This window comes from Ailuropoda melanoleuca, chromosome X (assembly GCF_002007445.2).
Source record: "Ailuropoda melanoleuca isolate Jingjing chromosome X, ASM200744v2, whole genome shotgun sequence".
Lineage (NCBI taxonomy): Eukaryota > Metazoa > Chordata > Mammalia > Carnivora > Ursidae > Ailuropoda > Ailuropoda melanoleuca.
In genome coordinates, this window is record NC_048238.1 from 42,694,174 (window position 1) to 42,714,935 (window position 20,762).

The 20,762-nt window shown below is 43.5% G+C and overlaps 1 protein-coding gene and 1 pseudogene across 5 annotated transcripts in view; one reads left to right on the forward strand and one right to left on the reverse strand.

Annotated features, from left to right (window-relative positions):
* Positions 1-20,762, reverse strand: part of SHROOM4 (shroom family member 4) — a 238,445-nt gene that overhangs the window by 41,914 nt on the left and 175,769 nt on the right. For 4 of the 5 annotated variants that reach the window (XM_034649348.1, XM_034649351.1, XM_034649349.1 and 1 more), the window contains exon 3: positions 899-1,033. In XM_034649348.1, the coding sequence (XP_034505239.1) occupies positions 899-1,033 (135 nt within the window). Of the gene's footprint in view, positions 1-898; positions 1,034-5,892; positions 6,289-20,762 lie in introns of those variants that run through there. The other variant, XM_019809651.2, reaches the window with a different exon arrangement.
* LOC117797522 lies at positions 13,042-13,141 on the forward strand (annotated as a pseudogene).

Sequence of the window (20,762 nt, forward strand, 5' to 3'; positions counted from 1 at the left end):
TGCTCACTTGATCCCTGGGCTAAGAATCCATCAATTCCTTGTTGGCAAGGGAAGCTGCCATGCCACCCACCCTACCACCCTTCCTGCTGCAAACAACCACACCCCCACTCAAATGGGAGCCAAGCTCAGAATACGTTTCAGTGTATTCTTCCAGAACAAAACTGCCTCTGCCTCTGCTTGGAGCCCCTGTCTTCCGATGCCAAATAAAGTCATTGACTGGGGGCAAACCCAACACGTGGCTTCCCTGAGCCTCATCCACAGAAATTCCTCGTGAGAGGGAAGATCTTGCTGTGGAAGGGAAAGGTCAGCTTTGCTCGCTCTGAGTTTTCACAGAAATAGTTCTCTGTCTCTTCTGGGCAGCTGTCTTGACAATAGGCAATACCAGGCCCACTGAATTGAGAGATCCTCATGGCAAGTAGACCCCGTTATTCAGGGAGGTGTCCCGTCTGAAGGCTTTGGCTCTGTGACAGAGCTGATGAACTCTGGATGAGATCACCAGTGAGTCACTGTAGCTAGAGAAGAGGACCAGTACTGAGCCCCGGTGCGCCCCCTGCATTAAGAGACGGTGGGGGAGGGGTGCAAAAGAACCAGGGGAAAAGACTGCAAAGGAGCAGCTGCTGAAGTAGGATGAGAAGCAGGAGAGTGTGGTGTCTTGCAAGCCACATGAGGTAAGTACTTCAAGGAAACATTTTCTAGAAGGGAAGGGACTGTCCCAAAGTCACAGAGAATTAGCAGTAAGTAGCCAAGGACTAGAACCCAGGGACTACAGATTCCCACTCCATTTTCCATCACAGCACACTAGGCTTGGCAACATCCAAAGGGGACTAGAGCAGAAGAGGAGGCATAGCCAGGCTGTCTATCCTCCAGCCCATCTTGAGGGGGAGGATTCTAGACTCACCTTGTGTTGCAGCCGGAATGCCAGGACAAGCTGAAGGCTTCAGAAGGGAAATGCATGGTGGTGGCCGCTTCAGGGCATTCCTCCAGCAGCTTGGCCACGTGCCATGAGTGCGGCCTACTGACAGGGGCGTTTCTCCTATAGCAAGAAAGGGACAGGAAGTCAGCTTAGGGAACCAGAGCTGAAATCACTTCCCATGCAGCTTCCTCCCCCACCCCCTCTTTCCCTTAAATGAAGTAGAACATCTTGCAAGGAGCTGATATAAGAATCTTAGTGGCCCTCCTCAGCTCCCAGCACTCAAATCTCCTTCATCCTGAGGGTGAGGTGTGGCTCTAGAGAATGTTGGTTTCGTGGGGCTGTTTTGCTCATGGGTGTATCCCAAGCACAGACAGCAGTAGTAGACGCTCAGTAAGTACCTGTGGAAGAAATGAGTACTGCTGCCCAGTAAACAGTGAGCTACCCTAAGTTTTCTTTGAGAAAAAAGAAATCAATCTGGTCAGTTTTCCCATTTTTCTCTAAGAAAAGAAGAGGCAGGTGATTGAGAAGTTCAAACAAGTCAACACGAGGCTGCAAATCCTCCAATTTTCACTTGTTCATTAGATAAGCATTTGTCATATGTACCGTCTGGGCACAGCTCTGGGGATCAAACACAGTCTTGGCCCTTGAGAGCTTACAGATGAGTAAGAGTGAGAGAGCTAATTCAAATGAAGCCTGGTGACGGCCCTGAGAGAGTGAAGGATAAGATGGACACAGAGGTGAGATGCCCGCATTTGCAGGCAAAGAGGGGGGCAAGGAGCCCCAACTCCTGCCAAGGAACATAGCACAAAGTGGTGAAGGGCGCAGGGTGAGGCTGACAGAGGAGACTGGCTGCTCAACATGGCAGGTGTACATAAAGGGAAATAGGTCTGAGGCCAAGGCCTTGGATGCAACCACAGGGTCTGCCTGGCGCTCAAGGTTGCAGCCATCCTCTTGCACTGAGCGGCTCAGGCAAGACCCATTCCTGTCCTCTGGTATACTCCCTGTGAAAAGACGCTGCCCTTGCAAGTGGGGAAGAATGACATGGGGAAGGGCAGAGCACACGTGGGACATCGGTTGTGCCAGAAGATTAGGAGGAGACTGATGAGGTGGGGGAGGGAGAGAGAGAAAGCAAGCACACAGCAAACAAGCAAGAAAAAGACAGATGTCAGAAGGACCAGGTATATGATGAGATGAGAGTGAGAGAGGATACCAAGAAAAACAAATGACAGAAAGGAAGAAAACTGAGAGAGATTATAGAGAAATACATAATAAAGAGAAATGGGTGATAGAGAGATGAATGACAGAGTAAGAGAAAAAGATGACAAAGAAGGAGATGAGAGAGAGAGAGAGCTTCTTTATTAATTGATGCAGTCATTTACTGTGGCAAGCTCCATACTAGACACTGAGGGTACACAGTTGACTAGGATAAGCGGCCCTGTTTTGAAGAAGCTTGTTATCTAGTGTGATAAATCAGCTCTCTACCTCCCAGGAGCAGTGGTGGATAGACTTGAGCTGGATTCTATCCTAGCTGGGAATGCTCCTCACCCCAGCGGAAACACAGAAAATCCCAGCAGTGCACGGGTCTAGAGGCCCAAGGCCTAAAAAGGTAGCCCTGAGGAGAATGGCCTTGCTGGGGAAAAAAATGGTTTGAGTGGTAACATGCCAGACACGGACAAGGAGGTGTGAGAGGAAGGGCAAGGGAAGCTGCTTGTCAAAGGTCAGGAACCAGAGCCACAGGTCAGCAGCACTGGCTAGGATTTCTGGGAAGAAAGCCAAGTGAGGCCCCCACTTTTAACTAAGTGTTCTATTATGGGTTTCAGAGTGCCCAGCAGGGAGGCTTGAGGCACAAGAAGACCTTGGCGGGGGAGGAGGTGGCGGACCTGTTCCACAGTCTCACGCACAAAGCCATGGTGCTAGAAATCCTTCCAGCTACTCTCAGGTGGCAGTCACCCATTAGCAACTATGTATAAAGCAGCTCATGGAAGTACTATGTACTGCTACACACTATGAGCCATGTGTGTCTACTATGTCCTATGCTGCTAGGCACTGAGGAAAGATACAATGGAGAACAGGGTACCTCCCTTATTTGGGGCCCTTCTTCCGTAACCAGGATTTATTTTTTTATTATTATAATAATATTTTTTATTATATTATGTTAGTCACCATACAGTGCATCCCCGGTTTTTGATGTAAAGTTTGATGCTTCATTAGTTGCGTATAACACCCAGTGCACCATGCAATACGTGCCCTCCTTACTACCCATCACCAGTCTATCCCATTCCCCCACCCCCTCCCCTCTGAAGTCTTCAGTTTGTTTCTCATAGTCCATAGTCTCTCATGTTTCATTCCCCCTTCTGATTACCCCCCTTTCTTTATCCCTTTCTTCCCCTACCAATCATCCTAGTTCTTATGTTCCATAGATGAGAGAAATCATATGATAATTGTCTTTCTCTGCTTGACTTATTTCACTTAGCATTATGTCCTCCAGTGCCGTCCATGTTGCAGCAAATCATAACCAGGATTTCTGAAGTTTGAGTCCAGGGTTTACACTTGGGTGGTCAGCCTTGATACCACCTTCTCCCCAACCATCTAATCCCTCACTGAGTTCTACTGAGTCTTCTTTTATATCTTTCTGGTCTCTCTCTCTCCATTTTCATTGAGACTATTGCACATAATCACACTTTTCCTCCACAGAACTTTCCACCAACACCTTCTGTTCTAGTCCAGGCCCTTAACATTTCATATCCAAAATACTGTGTCAGTCTCCCAGCCAGGTTCCCCTTATTCCACCTCCAGTCATTGCTTTTATTGTTTTTTTTTTTAGATTTTATTTATTTGAGAGGGAGAGGGAGTGTGAGTAGGTGGGGAGAGTGAGGGAGGGAGGCAAACTCCCCACTGAGCAGGGAGCCCAATGTGAGGCTCGATCTCAGGACCCAGGGATCATGACCTGAGCGAACGCAGATGTTTAACTGACTGAGCCACCCAGGTGCCCCTCCAGTCATTGCTTTTAGATCATACCGTGTCAAACACCAATTGAATTGTGGCACTTACCTATTCAAGAATCTTCCCTGGCTCCCTATTTCTTACCCTGTTTTGCATCAAATATAAACTGGATCTGACTTTCAAAGCCGTCTATAAGATAGCTTTACCCACCCAGCCCAATCTCCCATGGCTGTGCTCCAATCACGGCCTGCAACCAACTTTGTGCCTTTGCTGTTGGTTTTCCAGTAGAATTTGGCCCAGGCTCTGGAGATGGAGCACATAAAATATCGAATACATGCGGTTGTAAAGAACAAATGAGATAATGCATGTCAGCTGCTTAGAAGAAAGTCTGGTAAGCCCTCAATCAATTTTAATTATTGCTCTGTCCCCTTGGCCTGGAATCCCCCTCTCAGTTTGTCAATCTGAATCCCATCTGTTCTTCAAGGTACTGCTCAAGTACCATATCCTCCTGGGTGCTTGTCCTTAGTAATGGAGTCCTTGCAATTTGGCCCATAATAATATAATGTTTTTATATTACTTACTGTCATTTCATCACACCAACTGTATCAGGCCAGTAAGTAAGGAGACAGACACGAGTAGATGGATCTTGGTTCATATCCTAACTCTACCACTTTGGATGTGTGACTCTACACATGTCACTTAACCCATCTGAGCTTTGATTTTCTTATCTGAAAAAGGGAACAATAATCCTTACTTGGCTGAGTTATTGTGAGGATTAAGGATAATATTCTCAAAGCATCTGAGACACAGACTGATGCATAACAAGTGGTCAATAAATAGTACACAGTCTGTAACAAGGGTTATCAGCTCAGACTTGACCTTCTTGATGGTTCAAGAGTACTCCCACTGGATTCGTCTACCCACTGTCAAGGTTCTGTTACATCACTCCCTTGTCACACTTTGAAACATAGCGTACAAAGGCCCCTACTCACTAGGGTTTCTCCAGGAATAGTAACAATCCCAAAGGAGATGGAAGCAAGGCAGTGGGGGCTTTGGGACCATGGGGAGAAAACCACAAACTGGGGAAAGAAAAACCCCAGCAGAGGAACTGCAGCTAGAGCTGGGGCCTTTTAGCCCTAGTTTGGGAAAGAAGAGGAAACTATCTATAGGGTCTGATACTTGGTCTAGTATTATTCCTAAACATCCCTAGACTTGGAGACAGTTTATACTTACATTCTACTCCTAGCTGTGTGACCTTGGGCAAGTCACTTCTCTGAGTTGTAGATTCTTTATCTGTAAAATGAGGAAGATAACTATCCCTTACTCACAAGTTATAGCCTGGATTAAAAGCAATTGGGTGTGTGAAATCACTTGGCATAGTGCCTGACATATCATGAACTCAAAAAAAAAATAATAACAGCAGGGACCATTTATTGAATACTTAAGATGTGCCAGGCACTAAGCACTTTGTATCCATTAGTTGATTCTGTCCTCACTCCAACCTTATCAGTAAGAGCTATTATTATCCCCACTTTCCAGATGAGGAAACAGAGACACAGAAAGCTGAATCGCTTTGCCAATTTCAGAAAGCTGAAATTGCTTTGCCACGAGGATGAGGCTCAGAACCTCCAGTCCTTTCTAGGATGCCACATGACCCTTCCTCCCCAAAGAGGGACCTGTCTCAATGATCTTGCCTATCTGAGGCTTCTCCTTGCTATTTCCACAAGAAGCAGTCAGAAAAAGAAAGTCTTGGTGGTCCCAGAGTTTAAACCATACCCTCTTTAGGCAGTGGGGAAGAGGGATGAAGGGAAATAAGCAGAGAGGCAAGAAAATGCCAACCACCAACCATGCAGCTCCAGGCCTAGCCATGGAAGGAATGGCGCCAGTGGCCAGCCCTTTCTCCCAAGGCTGGCTCAGGTACCCAACCATTCATTACCCCAAAGTTACTTTCTTGGGGAGCAGAAAGAAAGGGATATTGGGGGGAAAAAGCAGAAAGGGGGGGAGGGGTGGCAGCCATGACTACCAGCAGTACCTACCATGGAAGTTGCCCCTGGTGGGGAGATGGCTTCAGAGAAAGCTGGGTATCCAGCCAGCTCAGGTGCCCAACAACCCCTCCAGCCAGCCCCCAGGGCTCCTTTCTGCAGGCTGGATCTTCCCTTAGCTGGGACCCATCTGCCTTCCTGTTAAGACCTCCTGAGATGAGGGGCCATCAGCCCCAGCTCCTGAGTGTGATCCAAGGAGCTCAGGCACAGTCAGGTCCCAGTTCCAAGAACAGAGAGGAGTAGCATTGAAGGCAACGTATGGCCATCAGCCGTTGGACCTAGATGTGGCCACAGCCGGAGGGACTGAAAGCCAGTGTCAGAGAGCGGGACGGGAGTGAAGACGCTGCTCCAGAAACTAGCCAGCACCCTGGTGGCAAAGGGAAGGATGAAAGGCAGTTCCAGCAGCATAAACAGCCCCCCTGTTCCCTACTCCAGCCTCCTCTGGGCCCTGGCCCACCCCCTTCCACAGCTCAGGGGCCAATAAGGAAGCTGGGCCCCCAGCCACTGCTAGAACTCAGGAAAGGAGCAAGGAAATGATGTTTGGGAAAGATAAAGCGAGTGCCTAAAAAGAATTTTTAAAAATACACGTAAGTGAGAGAGAAAAATACCCCAGACACATACACTTAAAAGAATTCCTGTGCTTCCTGAACTGAGCTGACCCCACCCAGCTATCTCCGTAGGTCCTCTGGGCCCCAGCAAAGGGAAGCCCGGATTGGCCAAGCCTAGTGGCCTCCAGGTCCAGAAGAGCAAGTAGGAAGTGCTACAGCTTATTTTACATAGCTGGGGGCAAGTGACCTAGAGATTTTCCAAGGGGAAGGTCTTGTTGAGACAGAAAGACTTACAAACCAGTCTGGGTAGTATTTTACAGGGTCTGCACTTCTTGTGGGCACCTGAGCAGATCCAAAGAAAACTTCATTTCACAGCAGAGACCCCAAGTCCAGAATAGTGGCGCTTGGAGTCAGCATCCCTGGCTCTGCCATGAATTTGCTGTGACCTCTGACAATTACTCCCCCTCTCTGAGCTTCTGTTTCCTCTCTGCAAAATAAAACATTGGGCTCCACTGAAACAAACAATGCTTCCAGCTATAGCATGCTAGGATATAAGAGTCCTGGGCCCCAGGCTGGGGCTTCAGATGATGTCCTCACTGACCTGTGCGATAGCCAGAAAGCAGAGCAGCCCCACATGAGTTTGTTGTATACCCCAAGCCCCAAATTAGGCATCAGAGTTTAATTTCTCTCAGCGATTTAGCACTGGGGGTTTTCCTTCATAATACTCTTGATCCCCATTCCAGTTTCCTTTGGCCTCTGGTCCCTAATTCCAGTAATTTCTGGCTCAAGAGGGCTGACGTGAGCCCCCTCAGGACAAGAAGTATGCCCAGGCCATTCCTTTCTGGGTAAATCATGCCTAGAGGCCTCTTCCCCTGGCTTCCCTCTATACCGCCTTAAGGAAGTCTGGGTTGATTTTGTCTATTCCCACAAAGGCAGGTGTCATCCAAAGGAGCCCATAGGCTCTCCTTTGGTAGTTAGTACTCTATAGGGAAAGGCTGGGGATTTTATGGGCATATCAATCTGGCTTGGAGTCTCAGCTGTACTGTTCACTCCTTGTTTGGCCTTGGGCATATCACAGAGCTTCCATTTTCTCACCTGCAGGCATTCAATACATGGTCCCTCCTGTTAATATTATCTTCTACCCAAAATAATAATGAGCAAAGTACTGTTAATAGCAAGAAAAATAACTTTTTCGATCCAAATGAAGATGAAAGGACTAGTTAAAAGAAGGTTCAAAACCAATGGTTACCGGAGGGGAGGTGGGTGGGGGATGGGTGAAATAGGAGATGGGTAGTTAGGAGTGCACTTGGGATGGGATGAGCACTGGGGGTTATATGGAAGTGTCAAATCACTATATTGTACACCTGCAACTAATATAACACTCTATGTTAACTACACTGGAATTGAACACAACATTTAATAAAAAGTTAAAAAAAATAATAAAAGAATGTTCAAAAGCCAAATCTAGTAATCTAGAGCAGAGCTTCTCAAACTTTAGTGGGCATACAAATAGCCTGGCCATCTTGTTAAAATGCAGATTCTGAGTCAGTAGGTCTACAGTGGGCTCCAGATTTGACTTTCTAACAAGCTCTACAGTAATGGTGATGTTGCTGGGGTGATCACCAGTCTTTGACAATACACGATGCAGTACTATTAACAGTACATGAAAGGATAACCCCCGGCCCGAAAAAACATCAGGATAAGCAGTTTCTTCTCGTGTCGTTACCCGGCCTTCCCTAATCTTCTGGTCACCAAGTGCCTTCCTCCTTCCACTTGGCAACCCATCGCCCAACAGTGCTTCCCTGATGAGGCCTGCTGATCCCCACTTCCTAATAAAATAAAGAACAAGGAGTTTGATAGTAGTCTGGCCCTCTCAGTAGCCACGTGAGGTTGAGGAAATTATGATGAGAGGTGCGATCATGTTCCTGGGATTGCTGAGGTAGGGGAGGCAGGGTGGGCAGATGAGTTGGGGAGTCACAGATGAGGTGATAGGAACGGCAGGTGGGCACAGACAGCATATACTTGAAAAATCTGTAGGCAAAGGAAGATAAAAGAGGAACACAAGCAGTTTGGCCAATCTGGGATTTGGAAAAGAGGCTGGGGGAGGGGTGTAAAAGGGGCATCCTCTCCCTTAGCAGTGTTGAGTTCCAGATTATGTGACCAAGTATAACCTCTTATGTTTGGGGGAAGGTAAAGATGACTGCTCCTTTTTTTTAAAGATTTTATTTATTCATTTGTCAGAAAGAGAGAGAGGGAGAGAGAAAGGCAGAGGGAGAAGCAGGCTCCCTGCTGAGCAAGGAGTCCGATGCAGGACTCGATCCCCGGACCCTGAGATCATGACCTGAACCGAAGGCAGACGCTTAACCGACTGAGCCACCCAGGCATCCCAAGATGACTATTTCTTTTCCAAGCACTCAGAAAATAAGAACTGGGTATGGGTGCAAGAGGAGGATGGGCATATATGGGTGAAAGTGGCACATAAGCCAGAAGCTAGCTTCCAGAAGAGTCCTCTGGTCAAAACTTGTGAGAGATGAAGAGAGGGAGGCTGAAAAATTCGGGAACGAGTGCCTTAGTGGGCTGTCCCCCCAGTATCTTCATTTTTTTTTAAAGATTTTTATTTATTTGACAGAGATAGAGACAGCCAGCGAGAGAGGGAACACAAGCAGGGGGAGTGGGAGAGGAAGAAGAAGGCTCATAGTGGAGGAGCCTGATGTGGGGCTCGATCCCATAACGCCAGTGGATCACGCCCTGAGCTGAAGGCAGACGCTTAACCGCTGTGCCACCCAGGCGCCCCCCCCCCGGTATCTTCTGACAGCGCTACTTGTCTCTGAACCTGGCTCCCAGCAGACCTGTCAAGCAATACTTAGAGGCAAACAGAGAGAGAGAAGCATGGCTCTGCCCCAATCCAGGGCAAGAAGGAAAATATGGCCTGTGTTGCTGGAGACTGTGTTTAATCCGAGGTGTGGGCCATAACCTACTGCAAGCCCTTCCCTCTTTTGAAAGTGTTTAGATAAGGAGAAGCACAAAAGAGTGTCCTTGATTAGCTCTGTTTACTTTCTGCAGTTCTTCCAGCCTCCCCCTGAATAGCACATTCCACCTGCCCCACATGAAGGAGTCCAAGCTCATTCTGGCCCGCACAGCAGGAAGGGAAGCCTGCACACAGACCGGTGGACAGAACAATGCACGGCTTGTTTATCTGTCAAAATAGGGGAAAAGCAGCTTGATCACCATGGAGGAATACAGAGCTATGGAGGCCCACTCACACCCCACTGTTAGTGGGGGACCTTGCAGCCTGGTGACCCAGAGACCTTTTCTTATTATAGACCAAACCAAGGGGGAACACGTACACGTATGTGTGTGTGTGTAAGTGTGTGTGAGTGTATGTGTAATTTTAAAGACAACTTCTACAACAGTGGCTTTCTCATTAGTCTGGGAGAGTTATAATTTGGGTCATCTGAAATGTGGGCATTTTATGTAAAAAGGGCTTTGGTATCCTTCTGCTACCCCACCTTCTGCACCTCCTCCAACCTCCCCTCACTTCTCTGAATTCTCAGGTCAAGTTCTTTCGTGTAAATCTGCTGGGTCTTCCTCTCCACCCTCCACCTAAAGGAAATCCAGGGTAGAGAATAAGAAAGGGAATGCTATGGTAGAAAGAAAGACTCCCTCAAATGCTGTGGTGTGTGTCAGGGGGTGCCTTTTGGCTCTCCAAGTAGACAGTGATACCTCATTTGATTGGGGCCTTTATATTTGACCTTCTGTTTTCATGCATCCATTTTCACATTGGAATCTTTAAAACATGGGGACACCTCTTTTTCTTTTCTTTTTTTTTCCCAAAGATTTTATTTATTTGAGAGAGAGACAGACAGAAACAGTGAGAGAGAGCACATGCAGGGAGGAGAAGGAGAAGCAGGCTTCCCACTGGGCAGGGAGCCCAACACGGGACTCAATTCCAGGACCCTGTGATCATGACCCGAGCCAAGGCAGACGCCTAACTGACCAAGCCACCCAGGTGCCCCAACACCTCTTTTTCTAAACAAGGTTGGAAAGAAGCAAACTGAATTATGCAGGAGAGCCTTGCAAATATTAGGGGCTAAAAAAGTGCTTAGTACTTTAGAAACATAGTACTTGGAATTCTCTTTCAGAGTGGGCTGGAGAGCATATTTTGGTTTTTCTAGGTATAGTCTAATAAGACATACCCATCATAAACTGCTTCTTGTCAGTGATTCCAAAGGCAAGGAGGTTGACTGCATATTTCACAGCTTCTAGAAGCAAGGGGAGCAAGTCAAGGATCTGAGTAATGAAAGAGAGTTTTTCTCACTTTCCTGTATATACAAAAGCTAAGAGTGCCTCACAAGATGCCAGAGGGAGACTTCTGGAGAGCACACAGGGAAAATGACAACAGGTTCACAGAGCACCATCTTCTGAGTCAGCTTCTGCTGTGATGCCCAATTTCCTAAACTAACACCCAGAGTGATAAAGAAGGTGGAGGATGTTTGTCCTCCAGCTCTGGTTTCTATTAGTAATATTTGTCATATCCCGTGGGAAGGAGGTTATGGGAATAATACAAGATTTCCTTTCTTCTCCCTTGAAGCCAAATATCTTCTTCCACTCAAACTCAGTATTAGAGATACTACTTTTTAGGGGGATGAGGGAACCCACAGAGGTTTCCCCCAGAGTCAAGTCTCAAAGCCCTTAGAATTACTTCTGGTCACTCTTCAACTCATCTCCACTACTAAGGAGATGAAGCCTTAGGACGATAGCCAACAACAGTGAGTACCCCAGTAGAACCAAGAGCACCCAGTCACTCTGCTTTGAGCAAACATGACAATGAGGAAGGGCCAATGCTCAGCAGAGCTGGACCACAGTGGGCTAGGTGGACAGTAGTGAGAGATGAGGTTGTGAAAGTGCCAAGGCCAGATCGTGGCATTTTCAAAGGCCAAGGTAAGAAGCATACATTTAAGTCTCAGTGCAGTGGGAAGCTAATGGACATTGTTAACAGGAGATTACCATGATCGAAGTTTTATAAAGATCTCACCTGACCAATGGATTTAGGTAGGACAAGAGTAGAAGCCAGGGAACCAGTTAAAAAGGCTTTTGTAGGTAAGAGATGATGGTGGTTTGTTCTAGGGAGAAAGCAGTAGGGTAGAGAAAAGAAGCTTGATTAGAGATATCTCAAAGAGGTAGAGCTGACAAGACTTGTTGATGGATTGAATGCGGAGAGTGAGGGAAAAAGAAGCCATGACATTTGGGTCATCTGGCATCTGTACCTTCTTAGCACAAAATTCATTCCCGAAACTGAGTCAGTAGTTCTAAAAAAAAAAAAAGTTGGCAGTCTTCACCATTCTTGTATTCAAGCATTGACGGAGCTTCTATCTACATTTAAGGTGCATGGAGAGGTACTCTGGGACTTGCCAAAATGAAGAAGATATAATCCCTGTGCTCAAAGAATTTAATGTGAAAAGGGATGAATAGAAATACCTAAGTAACCACTAAACCCTAACCAGAATGTCATGTCAAGAAGGAAATGCTGACAAAAGGAGTGTTTAAAAAAGGAGAAAGCACAGCTGGTTAATCAAGGAAGACTTCACAGCGCCTCTGAGCTAAGTCTGGAAGACTCAGTTTAAACTGGAGGAGACTAGAGAAGTTGTGCCAGGATTCGCATAAACAAGACGGGGAAAAGCAGTAATATGCTGAATGAAGAACGTACGGTTTCTATAAGGCACACAGAAAGTAAAATTAAAATGATGTTAAGAATACAGAGGGCCATAAGTGTCAGGATAAATCATTTACTTTATATAACCTAATAGGCAAGAGAGAGGCTTTGGAGGTTCCAGGATGGGAGAGCAACATGGTAAAAGCAGTGTGTTGGGGAGGTTATTCCAGTAGCCACATGTAGGACGAATTATGTGGGTAAATACTGAAGGCACAGAGAAGTGAGCAGGCTGGCACCACAGATATGATAAAAGGTAGAACTAGAGCAGGACAGCAGGGATGGAGCAGAAGGGAAGGATGGGAGGGAGGACATGAGAGACAGAATCAACAAGGTTGGACTACTAATTAAATATAGGGGAGAGAACAGGGTTAACGTGGCCATGAAGCACATGGGAGAACAGCCATATAGCTCATCTAGATAGGGAAGTCAGAGCAAGAGCTGGCGTCAGGAGAAATATTTGATTTTAGACAGGAGTTTGTTTCGTAGGCTGTCAAATTATGTAGATAGGCGTGCCCAGCAAGCAGCTTAATGTTGGGGCTGCAGTGCTAGGAAGAATGTAGAGCAGGCTATGGACATGCGGTCATTATCCTGAGAGGAGGCAGCTGATGCTGCAGTGGATATAACTACCCGCAGTAAAGTGTGCGAAGAGGGTGGGTGGCAAGTCTCCACAGAACAGCTAAAGTTCAGGCAGGAGAAGAAGAGAAGCTAATCAGAGAAACAAAACAATAAAAGGCCATTTTCAATGATACTGGCTATATGTATTTTTAAACGAAGTGTCAGCGAAGTTGCGTTCTTACGCATTGCTGGGTGGGAAGGGATATGGGTACACATTTGCTGGAGGGAAATGTGCCATAGCAAGAGACATCCAAATGTTCCTACTGTGCTTGCCTCAGCCAACATATACTAAAATTGGAATGATATAGAGATTAGCATGGCCCCTGCAAAGGATGACATGCAAATTTATGAAGCACTTCATTTTTCTCCCCTGGCATTAGACAGTGTTATTGGTTGTGCAACCTGGTGACTACACTAAAAACTACTGAATTACACACTTGAAAGTACTGAATTTTATGGTATGTGAATTACATCTGTTTTAAAAAATGTTCCTACCCTTTGATCCAGTCTTTCTACTCCTAGGATTCTATCCTAAGAGAGCAATTAGAGATGCACACAGTGATTTATGTACATGAAGTGTCATCTACTGCAGGGATATTTATAATGCTAAAACAGGAATATTCTAACTGTCCAACATTTAGGAAGAGTTAAGTGAAGTATTGTACATCTACATAAAGGAATAATAGTCTGCCATTAAAAACCATGTTTCTCAAGACTACTTAGTGATCCTGGAAAAGGCTCACAATATAATGGTAAGCAAAAGAAAAAGTATACAAACCTATATGCAGAACCAGCCCAATGCCAAAAATATATATGTATGTACCTAAATATACACCTACAATCATATACATATTAAAAGCCTGAATACAATACACTATATCTTACCAGTCAGTATTTATATGGTGGAATTAAGGGTCACTCTTAATACTTTTTACACCTTTAAAAAATTTCAAAGCTTTCTACACTACACATGCATTATAGTTGAATGAGAAAAGGTTTTTTAAAGGAAAAAGACACCATTCTACATGGACACATCATTTGCCCTGACAATTGTCCGATACAACTGTCTGATACATTTAAGTTAAGAATCTGCAATTATACTTGTAATTCCACATAACTCTTTCAAACATCTTGCTTTTGCCCTCAGGTAAATCAGCCTAGAGCCCACCAACTAGCAAAATGCTTCCCCAACAAATGCTTTGCTGCTTGGTAGTGTATTCCTTTGTTTATTCTACTACTAAAAAACCCCAAAAACAAAAAACAAAAAACAACAAAACCCCCCAAAAAAACAAAAAAAACCCCCTCCATCTGATAGTTTTTTACCCCAATATTAACACTGGGAGCTGTTCTTTGCTGTGAGAGGTGGCCAAGGCTGGAAGAATAAAGAGCAAGTTGGAGGGAGACCAGGCAAAGGAAAAGAGGGGTCAAGTCAAAGTCAGCATCAATGCTGTGCCCAGTGGGTTGAAAAAAATTACTACTCAAGGTCTTCTTGGCTATAGTTTCTTCCCAGGCACCTGATGAACTTGGTGGGACAAAATCACGTGGAAAGGGGACAAGGCACAGGAAAATCTGGTGGGGTTGTGTGGCAGCAAGAACCACTTGTGAAGCCATCTAATTGCTAATACTTGTATATAGTTCACAAAGAACTTTCATAGACACATTCCATATAATCCTTACAACCACCTTATAAACTCCACTTCAGGAAAGATGAAACTCAGGCTCAGAGGTGAAATAAATCACACAAGGCTTGAACCCAAGTTCTTCACTTCCAAATTCCTGTGCTTTTTCCCTAAACAGTGGTTCTCAAAAGTTTCTTCTATAGATCAGCATCAGCATCACTGAGAATTTGTTTAGAAATGAAATTCAAAAACTAGTGATGTACTGTATAGTGACTAACATAACATAATAATAATGAAAAAGAAATGAAATTCTGGGGCCCTGCTGCAGACCTTCTGGATCAGAAACTCTGGGAGTGGGACCCAGCAATCTGAATTTTTAAAAAGATTTTATTTATTTATTTGACAGAGAGAGAGAGACAGCCAGCGAGAGAGGGAACACAAGCAAGGAGAGTGGGAGAGGAAGAAGCAGGCTCCCAGTGGAGCAGGGAGCCTGATGCGGGGCTCAATCCCAGGACCCTGGGATCACGCCCTGAGCTGAAGGCAGACGCTTAACAACTGAGCCACGCAGGCACCCTCAGCAATCTGAATTTTAACAAGCACGCCAAGTGATTCTGCTGCACACCCAAGTTTGAGAGGCATCACTCTAAAGAATGCTACCATGCATTTAAAAACAGATTTTCAAATGGCTTCTCTAAAACACTTGACTTATGTGAGGTCTTGTCTTCCAAGGCAGGCTGGGAGCCTCTCTTCAACTGTCAGTGGCTGTGTACATAATCAAGGGGGCTGCCTGAATACAATTTGGGCTCCAGGGGCAGGTGGGAACATACTACTTCATGGTGAGGAAGGTCCCAGAACCAAGAGGGCAATTCCCTGCTCACATCTTCCCTGTTTGGAGGAGATATAAACTGGTGAGCAGCTGCCATATATCTACCTCCCCTTCTGAAGTTTCTCTCCAGAAAGGCTTTCACATGGTTCTACAATGTCCTGCATGAGCCCCTGGGAAATTTCCTGATCTGATGTATTTATTTACATTTACAAACCTCTCATTGCTCAAGCTTTTCATTTCTAGGGTTTTCATTTTGTTGTTTTTTTTTTTTAGAGGTTCTTCAAACAACAATTTAGAAAAAAAATGCAGCAATTGAAACAAAATTGTTTTCCTTCTGGGGAACACGAACTCGCCTACTCATGCCTCCCCAACCCACTCCCTACCCAGTTTCCTCACTGAAGGTAACTGCTCTCTCTCTCTTTCTCATGCATGCATGCACTCCTGCACTCCATCATACACATTCTTTCCCCTTGGGATAGAGAATAAACAAATCAGTCATTTTTTTTTAAAATTGGACTTGACTTAAATTGGATTTCAAATTTTGTCAAGGTAATGTTTTTAAAATTGAAACAAAACTCATACATAAATATAGATTTAATTTGAAAATACTAAAGCTAAAAGACAGAATGACAGAATGAAAATTATAAAGTATTCGAAATTCTAGCACTGAACAGAATTTGTTCATTGCTTTGTCCCCAGCATCTTGAATAGTGATTGCTTGGCTCTCAATAATTGAATGAATGAATGAATGAATTCAATACCAGTACCTATGTAGAGCGGAAAACACATTTTTTGTATTTTTGTATTTCCCTTTCTACTTAGATACCAGCATTGAAAAATGTTGGGAGTTCACACGCTGGGAGTCCATATGGGTTAGGAGTCCACAAGGAGTATGAATGCACAGCATTCAGGCAAGAGGGCTTTGGCTCTGGAGACATGTCTTGTGGAACATGAGAGACCACAGAACTCTAGGGTATCCTGACCTGTCCAGAACAGAATACATATAACATCTACTATCCTGCAGGCAAAAAATCTACATAAAGGAGGTCATGCTTGAGGTCTGACCTTAAAGGAAAGGTAGGGATTGACCCAGATGAAAGGTACTCCTGTAGAAAGAATACCATGTGAAAATCATGGATATGGGAGGAAAAAATGGTGTCCTGAGAGTAGGATGTGAGAGGAGGGGTGGTGAGAGGTAAGGCTAGAGAAGCAGGCTGGGCCAGAATATGCAAGAACTAAGTCACCATGTTAATTAATGAATTTGGACTTTCCCACATGTACTGGGGAGCCAGTGCAAGATTTTAAGTATGACAGTGGCAGAACCAGATTCGCATTTTGAAAAGATGTATTTGTTGGCATTTTGTAGGGAGAAAAGAGGCAGGTGGACCACTTAGGAAATACATGTTACAGTTCAAGTGATCTCTGATTCAGGGATAGGGTGGAGAGGTATATTTGAGAATTGTCTTTTCTGGGAGGTAGGACCAATAAATCTTGGTGACTGATTGGACAGATGAGAGGAGTAAAGAAGAGGAGGGAGTCCAGAATGTCTGCCAGATTTCTCACTTCAGTAAATGATTCAGCCTGCCACCAATGCCAGCAGAAGAGTAGGGAGGGAAATCAATAAAAAAAATGAGTTCCCCACACTCCTGGGGAAACCACTGTTTACATTTTCTTGTTTATCCCTGGGTAGCAGTATAGTATAGTATAGTATTAACAGCCTAAGCTCTGGAACCAGATTGTCTGGATCTGAATCTATCACTGCCAGCTGTATGGCCTTGGGCTAGTTATTGAACATCTCTGCCTCACTTAACATCATCTGTAAAATGGGAATTATAAAAATAGAACACCAAAAAAAGCACACTAGAATACTGTTCAGAAACTTGATGTTTGTGTTTAACAATATATCTTGGAGATAATTTCATATCTGCGTGTCCTTTTTCACAAATTTTTAACTTTAACAACTGGATAGTATTGCACCATGCTAATTTTGTTCAGTTTATTTTACCTTTATCTAATTAATGAATATTGAGGTTGTTTCTATTTTTTTTTGCTATTATAAATAATGCTGCAGTGAATATCTCTGTAATCTTCACACACACAGATGATTATACCTATTAAAGTGGAATTGTGGTTCACGGAATATGCAAATGCTTGTGATACGGTCTCCTGAAAACCAAAGAGGTTATGCTAATTTGCACTTCCACCAACAGTGTATTACAGTAATGCTTTTCAAACTTTAATGTGCAAACAAATCACCTGGGGATCTCATTAAAATGCAGATTCTGATTTAGTAGATTTCAGTTGGGACTGCATTTCTAACAAGCTCTGGGTTGATACTGCTGGTCCAAGGATTTCATTTCAAGTAGCAAGGCATATAGCAAGGTGTAAGAGTGGGTTTCTCCGCATGCTTGCCAAAAAAATAACGCATACTGAATGCTCAGCTTTTGCCATTCTGGTAGGTGAAGGTTGTATCTTAAGGTAAGAGTTCTTGCTTAAATAAATCTATATTTCTTTAATTATGAGTGTTGGTGAGCATCTTTTCATATATTTTTATAGACCAACTTTCTTTTTCTCTGGACTGCATGTTTAGGTCCCTTTTTCTCTTTTATATTGATTTGTTGGTATTTTCCTTAGTGATTCTCAATCTCAAGAGCTCTTTATATATAAAGGAAACAAGCTCCCATATCAGATGCAAAACCTTCTTGCCAGTTTTTTGTCTTTAGATTTTGTTTATGCATTTTTGTTCTGCTGTACTTTTTAACTTTGGTGCAGCTGAATTTAACAATTCTCTCCTTGACGGCTTCCTTTGTGTCTTGTTTAGAAAGACCTTTAATATTTCAAGATAAAATCATATATTAAAAATCATATACTAAACTATGTCTTTGGATCAATTTCTAGACCTAAATATGGTCCATTGATCTGGCACATGAATATGTGCCAGCTTTAATTAAACTGCTTTAATTACTGTAGTTTTATAATATGTTTCAAAAGGACTGGCCCCTTTCTCCCTTATTACTTTTCTTTTTCAGACCCTTCCTGACTAATCTTATAGATTTGTATTTCCATATGTACCTTAGAATCACCTTGGGCATGCTAGATTATGTGTCTGGGAGACAGCTTGGTGGAGAAGTGCATCTCAAAGTTCAATACTCAGACCAGCAGCACCAGCACTACCTGAGAACTCTGTGGGTCCTGACTGGATCAGAAACTGTGGGGAGGAGGGCGCCAATATGTTTTTCAACTTGGAGGACACTAACACATCTTGGAACTATACAGAGAAGTGTGTTGTGGTAATGGAAGAAGCCAGACTGCAGTGGAGAAATAGGAGGGAGAAAAGGGAGACAATGAATGTAAGAATACTTTTCAAGAGCCTAATGAGCTGGGCTGTGAAGGGAAAGAAAATGGTTGTTAGAGGAAGATGAAGGTCAAGGGTAGATGATGTTTTTAGGAGGAAGTGACTACCTAAAGATATTTATGTGTAATTGAGACTAGTTTATTTTTTCTTTAAGATTTTATTTATTTGACAGAGAGAGAGAGCACAAGCAGGGGGAGTAGCAGGCAGAGGGAGAAGCAGGCTCTGTGCTGAGCAAGGAGCCTGATGTGGGCCTCCATCCCAGGACCCCAGGATCATGACCTGAGCCAAAGGCAGACGCTTAACTGACTGAGCCACCCAGGCACCCCTTGAGACTAGTTTAGATTGGGAATAGTAGTCTATGGGTCTAGAACAATCTTTGGTCCTGACCTAAGCACCACACCAGTTCTACCTATGCTCTACAACTGCCAGTTGAATCTCTATATATCTTATCAATTACCTCAAACTGAAGAGAAAACCAAAGAAAAGACAAACAAATACTGACATCAAGCCTAACTCTTCCTCCTTTAGCTTTGAAAAAATTTTAGTTGTTTGCTTTACATCTTTAAAAGTCTGACTGGCTCAAACCTTGTAACCACCATTTACTTCTCCTCTTCTATTTAGCCTGTGTACTGAATAAGTCACCAAGTCCTGGCTTTGAAATATCTCCCCTATTAAGTCTTTCAGTCTATTCCTACTGTCACTACTCTACATAAGCAATCACATCACATGGCTACCCTACATCCAGTCCAACCCACACCAATTTCCCACCAACACCAATTTCATTCTTACTCACCTACTCACAATCCTGCAACAGCTCCCTACTGCCTACTGCGTAAAGTTTGCTTTTCTGGACTTTCTACAGATTATTCAAATTTTCCTCTTACTGATTCCTTACATAACTCTTAAGTTGGATGGTCTTCCTTAATAGTTTCCAAACCTATGTTTCTTTCCATCCTCTCTTTATGCCTCCCCACATATCATTTAGGAATTCAGCCAACCTCCCCCTCTTTTTTTTTGCAAGCTTCTTGTGATGTCCTTCTTCCAATTTTCATAATCGCTTTCTGCCAATATCACTCATTTTGACAATCATATATTTCTTTGCTCAAGCATTTCACCTATATATGTCTCATCTCCCTCCACTAGAGTAAAGAACTAGAGCATACTTCTGCTATGATAGCCACCACATTATTTAACATATTGCTATGTACATGCTAAGCACTCACACTCAAAAATATTTATTAAATCAATGACATTATATCATGGGAACTTGTTATTTAAAGAGATATTTGGTGAATTAATGTTTAGAAAATACCTATTTCCTTTTAATTTTCAAATGCCATATTGAAAACAGTACACATTCACTGGCAATATACCTAGTATCAGGTACTGTTCTACTCATTCTCTCATGAAGTACCTATTTAATCTTTACCAGATCCCTGTCAGGTGGGAATTATAGCCCTGAATCACCCGTAAGGACAAGACTATGAGATGATTAGAGGCTTACCTAGTATTTCCATAATTTCCACTGAGTATTCAGAGTCTATACTTAAAACCCCCAAGTCCATTGCTCTATTCCTCATAACAGATTCCTTTCTTTCCATTTTTATTTTTTAAACGGGGTCCCATGGTTCTTAGTTGAATTATAAACATTATTCTTCTAGACTCTTGGTGTAAGAAAAATTCTAATTAACAAAATAGGTAAATAATGAGTATATCTCAAGTTTAGTGTCTAATTACAGTTACTATGAATAATGAAAGTACCATTGTGTCCCCAAAGTAAATCTGTGCCATAATGCAAAGGGGGATAAGATGCAGCAGGGTGCTGTATTAACATTCATAATTATGCATCTTATGTTCCAAAAATGAATTGTTGTTTGACAGCAAGGGAAAATGACAATCATAAGAATTACGGCAAAAGCACATAAGGTTAATCAACATATAATTGACTCTCAAATATGCACATTTTAGATGTTTTCTTTTATTGGTGTTTATGATTTAGTATTTAGAAACACTGTAAACTAATCTACCATAATATATTTCCCTATTAAAGATGCCTGAAATGAAAACACGCACACATAAAGTGAATTAATTTTTTATGACACATAGTAGATATATCACTTAAGGGAGATTTTGTTCCACAAATGCAATAACCTACACATAATGAGGTGTCAACCTCTTCAGTGATACT